At 46.2% G+C, this 8,186-nt stretch overlaps 1 protein-coding gene across 1 annotated transcript; it reads right to left on the bottom strand.

Annotated features, from left to right (window-relative positions):
• Positions 1-375: 375 nt before the first annotated feature.
• LOC110532986 (lecithin retinol acyltransferase) lies at positions 376-7,772 on the bottom strand. The gene is made up of 2 exons (XM_036987139.2): positions 7,085-7,772; positions 376-945 (listed from the first exon to the last, which is right to left on the bottom strand). Exons 1-2 carry the CDS (start codon positions 7,682-7,684, stop codon positions 793-795), a joined length of 753 nt encoding a protein of 250 aa, XP_036843034.2. The 5' UTR covers positions 7,685-7,772; the 3' UTR covers positions 376-792.
• Positions 7,773-8,186: the final 414 nt, after the last annotated feature.

Here is an 8,186-nt window from a genome sequence, read left to right as displayed (position 1 = left end):
CGTGACCCCACTTCCTGCGGGTGTCTCAGGGGGAGTTGGGATATGGTGACCCTGACCGTGACCCCACTCCCTGCGGGTGTCTCAGGGGGAGTTGGGATATGGTGACCCTGACCGTGACCCCACTTCCTTGGGGGTGTCTCAGGGGGAGTTGGGATATGGTGACCCTGACCCCACTCCCTGCGGGTGTCTCAGGGGGAGTTGGGATATGGTGACCCTGACCGTGACCCCACTTCCTTGGGGGTGTCTCAGGGGGAGTTGGGATATGGTGACCCTGACCGTGACCCCACTCCCTGCGGGTGTCTCAGGGGGAGTTAAAAACACCCCCAAAATTATTATATTTTAAAAAGAAAATACATTGTTATTGACACGTGAACATTTCAATTTCTGGAGATTTTATTTATATATATACACACACCTATATACATATTATCAAAATTCCTACTGAAATGAAACGGAATTCCAGAATGACATTTTCATTATGGATTTTCCAGAATTCCCAGGTATCAGCCTGCCATCCAGAGGGTGAAGGGGATGAGGAGGGTGGGAAGCGTGGTGTAAGGGGGACATTCCCAGACTGAGAAAAGACAGAATTCCCAGGTATCAGCCTGCCATCCAGAGGGTGAAGGGGATGAGGAGGGTGGGAAGCGTGGTGTAAGGGGGACATTCCCAGACTGAGAATAGACAGAATTCCCGGTATCAGCCTGCCATCCAGAGGGTGAAGGGGATGAGGAGGGTGGGAAGCGTGGTGTAAGGGGGACATTCCCAGACTGAGAATAGACAGAATTCCCGGTATCAGCCTGCCATCCAGAGGGTGAAGGGGATGAGGAGGGTGGGAAGCGTGGTGTAAGGGGACATTCCCAGACTGAGAATAGACAGAATTCCCAGGATCGCCGTCAGCGGAACACTCCTATGATCCCGGATGACAGATTTCAGCCAATCACAGAACTAGAAGTGGGAAAAAAAACGGAAAAGATGGTTTATATTATAGTGATAGACAGGGGAATATTTAGAGGGCGAATGTGTGTGTGTGTGTGCGTGTGTGTGTGTGTGTGTTGGGGTGTTGTGCCCTGTAGTAGAATTTATTACAGGGAGAACATCACCCGTGTTAAGTGTGTGTGTGTGTGTGTGTGTGTGTGTGTGTGTGTGTGTGTGTGTGTGTGTGTGTGTGTGTTGGGGTGTTGTGCCCTGTAGTAGAATATATTACAGGGAGAACATCACCCGTGTTAAATGTGTGTGTGTGTGTGTTGGGGTGTTGTGCCCTGACTATCTGAGTGCCATAATCATGTCATGAAATACATAACATGTCTCATTTGGTCAATATCAGATGGCCTTTGTTTTGACTCTTGGGCCTTTGACAAGATAAAACATTTAGGACAGAAAACACATGTTTCTGTATGTCTCAGTCTGTCTCTATCTCTCCCTCCCTCCCTCTCTTCTAACCCTCCCTCCCACTCACTCTCTCTCCCTCCCTCCCTCTCTTCTAACCCTCCCGCTCTCTCTTTCCCCACTCACTCCCTCCCACTCTCACTCCCTCCCTCCATCCCACCCACTCTCTCTCCCACCCACTCTCTCTCTCCCTCCCACTCTCTCTCACTCCCACTCTCTCTCACTCTCTCTCTGTCCCTCCCTCCCTCTCTCCCCCTCCCTCCCACTCCCTCTCTCTCCCTCCCTCCCTCCCTCTCTTGAAACCCTCCCTCTCTCACTCCCTCCCACTCTCACTCCCTCCCTCCATCCCACCCACTCTCTCCATCCATCCCACCCACTCTCTCTCCCACCCACTCTCTCTCTCCCTCCCACTCTCTCTCTCACTCCCACTCTCTCTCACTCCCACTCCCTCCCTCCCTCCCTCTCTCCCTCTCCCACTCCCTCTCTCTCTCTCTCTGAAGTAAGCACGTGCCACAGAATGTTATTCTGTCTCTGTCTCTGCTTCTGCTCTGCGGTAGCTGGTCTTTGTAGCCTACATATCAAGTTACAGTCAAATATGTCAAAAGTTGTAGAATAAGTTTCCGTCCAGACTGGGCTACTACTGTCCGTCTCAAATGGCACCCTCTTTAGGCTTGGTAGTACACTACTTTGAACAGGGTCTATAGAGTCTGGATAAAAGTAGTGCACTATATAGGGAATAGGGTGCCAGCCCCGGTCTAAAGTAGTGCACTATATAGGGAATAGGGGGCCATTCGGAACACATTTCAGGGCTCATTTTGGGGGAATCATGGTTAGTCTACAAAGATCCAGAAAACCTCCGCTACCCCTCCTGGCCAACAGTGCTGCCAGTCCTCAACTCTGGTTAAAATCACCTTCCCCGAATACTGCAGTGATTTGGCCTGTCCACAATAGGACCGTTGTTCTCCATTTGTCTTGAGGAACGACACAGGAACCAGATTTCCCACTAAGAACATTTAAGCCACTAACCTAACCTAAAATAAACGCCGGAAACGATATCCCCCTGAATTATGGTCTTGACGAGAATAAAAAAATAACTAATCGGGGGGAGGTTCTCTTCTGCACTGTTTCGACCAATCCAGTAAATGTGGAGGAGGAGTTAAGATGGCGTGTCACCTTGTTATTAACGGCCAAAAGAGGAAGTGACATCACATCGGCTCTCTTTCCATTTCCCCTGAAAACCGGCTACATCCGGGTCGCTAAAAACACGCCAGTGTTTGTGGATCAACTTGACTAAAGTTAAGCCAGTGGCGTGTTTGTGGATCAACTTGACTAATGTTAAGCCAGTGGCGTGTTTGTGGATCAACTTGACTAAAATTAAGCCAGTGGCGTGTTTGTGGATCAACTTGACTAATGTTAAGCCAGTGGCGTGTTTGTGGATCAACTTGACTAAAATTAAGCCAGTGGCGTGTTTGTGGATCAACTTGACTAAAGTTAAGCCAGTGGCGTGTTTGTGGATCAACTTGACTAATGTTAAGCCAGTGGCGTGTTTGTGGATCAACTTGACTAAAGTTAAGCCAGTGGCGTGTTTGTGGATCAACTTGACTAAAGTTAAGCCAGTGGCGTGTTTGTGGATCAACTTGACTAAAGTTAAGCCAGTGGCGTGTTTGTGGATCAACTTGACTAAAATTAAGCCAGTGGCGTGTTTGTGGATCAACTTGACTAAAGTTAAGCCAGTGGCGTGTTTGTGGATCAACTTGACTAAAGTTAAGCCAGTGGCGTGTTTGTGGATCAACTTGACTAAAGTTAAGCCAGTGGCGTGTTTGTGGATCAACTTGACTAAAGTTAAGCCAGTGGCGTGTTTGTGGATCAACTTGACTAAAGTTAAGCCAGTGGCGTGTTTGTGGATCAACTTGACTAAAGTTAAGCCAGTGGCGTGTTTGTGGATCAACTTGACTAAAGTTAAGCCAGTGGCGTGTTTGTGGATCAACTTGACTAAAGTTAAGCCAGTGGCGTGTTTGTGGATCAACTTGACTAAAGTTAAGCCAGCGGCGTGTTTGTGGATCAACTTGACTAAAGTTAAGCCAGTGGCGTGTTTGTGGATCAACTTGACTAAAGTTAAGCCAGTGGCGTGTTTGTGGATCAACTTGACTAAAGTTAAGCCAGTGGCGTGTTTGTGGATCAACTTGACTAAAGTTAAGCCAGTGGCGTGTTTGTGGATCAACTTGACTAATGTTAAGCCAGTGGCGTGTTTGTGGATCAACTTGACTAAAGTTAAGCCAGCGGCGTGTTTGTGGATCAACTTGACTAAAGTTAAGCCAGTGGCGTGTTTGTGGATCAACTTGACTAAAGTTAAGCCAGTGGCGTGTTTGTGGATCAACTTGACTAAAGTTAAGCCAGTGGCGTGTTTGTGGATCAACTTGACTAAAGTTAAGCCAGCGGCGTGTTTGTGGATCAACTTGACTAAAGTTAAGCCAGCGGCGTGTTTGTGGATCAACTTGACTAAAGTTAAGCCAGTGGCGTGTTTGTGGATCAACCGCATCGCATTATATATTTTTATTCATCTAACTTTTGAATTATTATTAACTTATTGATATTGAGATGAACCTGTAAGTAGACCTGAGCATTGCATTGTGGAGAGATGAACCTGTAAGTAGACCTGAGCATTGCATTGTGGAGAGATGAACCTGTAAGTAGACCTGAGCATTGCATTGTGGAGAGATGAACCTGTAAGTAGACCTGAGCATTTCATTACACTTTTTATATGACAAATAAACAAATTTGTTTAAGTAACAAACTTGAACTTAAAGAGGTTGTATTTTATAGTCCTGGTCTAAAGTAGTGCCACTATATAGGGAATAGGGTGCCAGTCCTGGTCTAAAGTAGTGCACTATATAGGGAATAGGGCTCTGGTCTGAAGTAGTGCACTATATAGGGAATAGGGCTCTGGTCTATAGTAGTACACTATATAGGGAATAGGATGCCAGCCCTGGTCTAAAGTAGTGCCACTATATAGGGAATAGGGTGCCATTTGGGATGTATAGCCTCAACTTGTTCTTTTACTAGAACCGATGGAACAGAATGAACAGAACCCGCCGACGGGTTCTACCAGAGAACGGAACTAAGAACAGAGTTCTTTTCAAAACGAGTCATTTCTGCCCGGCGCTCTGTGAACAACAGTTAAACACTAGTCTAGCTTAGCTTCGCTCGATGGTGCTCATTTAGAACAGAAACAAATTCAGACTCTCACCAGAACCTGCAGACTAGTTAGTCAGCCTAGTCGACTGCAAACGGACTCATTTAAACACCTGTGTTGATGTTATGATAAAGTACGGAAACACGGCGTTCTCACTCGGACTGGTTCACATTTGTGACTCGTTTCAGGAAGCAGGGAGTAATGTCGCACGTCACTGTTTCACAGGAGTGATATGATATGGTCATTACTTGAACTGTCTAGCCAGCTAACGTAACTTTAGCTAGCAGTTGAGAAACAAACCAAAACATTGTTCTGAAACTTTCCTGTTTTTTTTTTCTTTCTAGATTGACATATTAAAACTACAATCATTTTTTAAAAACGGTTGTGTTGATTGGTGTTACGATACACGGGGCGACAGGGTAGCCTAGTGGTTAGAGCGTTGGACTAGTAACCGGAAGGTTGCGAGTTCAAACCCCCGAGCATAAAAAAATTATGCTATGTTGGACCATCGGGCCGCTGACCTCAGGCAGCCTGTCGTTTTTTGTGTTTACACTTTCTCCTAAACGACAAGTTTGACATCAGACGACAACAGAAGGTTCCTGATGTCACTTGCGATAACTATAAACAGACATGTCAAAAGACGCATTACGAACCAGCTTTACGTCTTGAAATCTACACCCATTCAGCCTCACGTGTGAATCCTTGAAGAGATGGGCGGGGCTTAAAGGCTTACGAGGGTGTGAACGGTGCTGAATGGGCGGGGCTTAAAGGCTTAAGAGGGTGTGAACAGTGCTGAATGGGCGGGGATTAAGGCTTAAGAGGGTGTGAACGGTGCTGAATGGGCGGGGCTTAAGAGGGTGTGACCGGTGCTGAATGGGCGGGGCTTAAGGCTTAAGAGGGTGTCAACGGTGCTGAATGGGCAGGGCTTAAGGCTTAAGAGGGTGTGAACGGTGCTGAATGGGCAGGGCTTAAAGGCTTAAGAGGGTGTGAACAGTGCTGAATGGGCGGGGATTAAGGCTTAAGAGGGTGTGAACGGTGCTGAATGGGCGGGGCTTAAGAGGGTGTGAACAGTGCTGAATGGGTGGGGCTTAAGGCTTAAGAGGGTGTCAACGGTGCTGAATGGGCAGGGCTTAAGGCTTAAGAGGGTGTGAACGGTGCTGAATGGGCAGGGCTTAAGGCTTGAGGGTGTGAACAGTGCTGAATGGGCGGGGCTTAAGGCTTAAGAGGGTGTGAACGGTGCTGAATGGGCGGGGCTTAAAAGGGTATGAACGGTGCTGAATGGGCGGGGCTTAAGAGGGTGTGAACGGTGCTGAATGGGCGGGGCTTAAGAGGGTGTGAACAGTGCTGAATGGGCGGGGCTTAAGAGGGTGTGAACGGTGCTGAATGGGTGGAGACATAGAAGAGCTCTTCCCTAGATACCAAAACATTCAAGGGCCATGTTCTCAAAAGCGGAGTCACAAGTTTATACAACTTTCAAAGCATAATTACTTTCCCATTGTTTCTCAACTGTAGTGTTTGATATACCATTTTATAGCTCTGAGTCTCTACTTTTGCAACAAAAAAACTAACAATTTCAAATGTTGCTACGTAAGATTGAATCGAGCCGTTGCTACACATTTTCATGTCGGTCTGTCTTTTTTTTTAAGGCATGGGGTACGGGGGAGGTTGATCCCGTTTTGTGGTCCGGGAAACTTGGACAAATCATTTGCTGCATGCCAAATGGCACCATATTCACATAAGGCCCTACTTTAGATCAGAGCAGGACACTACTTTAGATCAGAACAGGGCCCTACTTTAGATCAGAACAGGGCCCTACTTTAGATCAGAACAGGGCCCTACTTTAGATCAGAACAGGGCCCTACTTTAGACCAGAGCAGGACACTACTTTAGACACTGGCCAAAGTGAGTGCACCATAATAGGCCTATATAGGGGATGCAAAGATTGTCTGCCTGGTCCGTTGCTCTATAAAACATTGGCCCATATTGATGCACATCGTTGACATTGCTCACAGAGTAAAGTAGACTAGTGAACCTTTTTTAGCCTATTTTACCTTGAGATCAATCAAATAATCCTGTTTTATCATAGCTTACTTTGGAGTTAAGTCTACATTTTTGTATTTATTTTTTTAAATCAAGGCATATAAGCCTATCACCTAAACCAGCAATTACTAGTTCACAGCATTCACCTAATCAATAGATGGATATATTTAAATAATCCAATTCTGCAACTAGTTATAGAAACGGGCAGAGTCCTGACGCGTCACTCTGTGAAAACATCTCGCGCGCAACAGTTCCAAGAGCGCACGCAGGACGCACACCCAATGTATAAATCAACACTTATTAGGGACCTATGAAATGAAAGGTCTGTGTAGTAAAACACCGTTATCATATTGCAGTTAGGTGAACGTTTGGGATATATAGCTCTTAATTAAAGATGGCATCTTCATCCGCGCTGCGCGTTAATAAAAAGAAGAAGAAGAAGAAAGGCCAATATCAATATGTTACCTTGTCTGTCTGAATGCTGATTGCGCTGCCGTACCGGCAGTAAGTAACGAAATGTTCACAGTTATTCCACAGTAAACTGTACGGTATCTTCCCAACCATTTCCTCCGCTCTCCTGGCAATCTCTTCGCCATCCAACGGTCGTTTCTGCACGGTAGTGTCCATAGCGTTCAGTAGAATTGACGCGCCGTAGGCAAAGTCCTCAACGCTATCCACCCGGATGCTGGCGCTCTTGGATAGAACGCCAAGAACTAAGCGTTTGTTAGTTACCATCACCTGAATGGAAAGCTTGTCCGTTGTAAAGAGTGGCAAGATATCCGGAATCAGATGTGCCACCCGGTTGTCCCCTAAATAGATGCCGAAATGAGTGAATAGAGTCCGGGGAACTTCTAACAAGTCTCCCCGCTGGTACAGGGAGTCTGTGAGTGCGGTGCAGGCGGAGGGATCGGGGACCTCCTCTTTCTCGCAGTGATTTGTAACTATCTTCTTCTTCCTCTCTCTCTGTGTGTCGGAAAAAAACAGACCGGTCCTGAACTGATTGAAGACATTGAGGTGAGTGAGGAAGAGTACTTTTTCCAGGAGTAATGTGAGCGAATCCAACATGTTTATTGGAGGTAAATTTCTTGTCCTTGTTTTTTTTCCCGAGATGTTGTCCTCCTCGCCTCGCGCTCCTCTATCGTCTTCAGCTCGCGGCCAATTTCAACGCGTAGCCCACGTGACGTCGTGAGGGATTCGAGAATCCGATTGGCTGCTGTTTGAAAGCAGTATTTCGGTAGGTAGTCCTCATTCGAAAGAGAGAGAGAGAGAGAGATATATAATATGACATTTGTAATGTCTTTACTGTTTTGAAACCTCTGTATGTGTAATGTTTACTGTTAATTTTTGTTGTTTTTCACTTTATATATTCACTTTGTATGTTGTCTACCTCACTTGCTTTGGCAATGTTAACACATGTCTCCCATGCCAATAAAGCCCTTGAATTGAATTGAATTGAATTGAGAGAGAGAGAGAGAGAGACAGAGAGAGAGAGAGAGAGAGAGAGAGAGAGAGAGAGAGAGACAGAGAGAAAGAGAGAGAGAGAGATTTATGCTTATTTATTTTATCT

Source organism: Oncorhynchus mykiss, chromosome 9, assembly GCF_057628025.1.
Source record: "Oncorhynchus mykiss isolate SJ-2025 chromosome 9, ASM5762802v1, whole genome shotgun sequence".
Taxonomy (NCBI): Eukaryota; Metazoa; Chordata; class Actinopteri; order Salmoniformes; family Salmonidae; genus Oncorhynchus; species Oncorhynchus mykiss.
Note: the sequence above shows the minus strand (reverse complement) of the source record. Positions and strands in the feature narration are given on the sequence as shown.

Coding starts and splice junctions, on each gene's coding strand:
- LOC110532986 (XM_036987139.2), bottom strand. CDS start 7,684: ATGTTGGATTCGCTCACATTACTCCTGGAAAAAGTACTCTTCCTCACT. Junction 946..7,084: donor TCAGCATTCAGACAGACAAG/GTAACATATTGA, acceptor TCCCACTTCTAG/TTCTGTGATTGGCTGAAATC.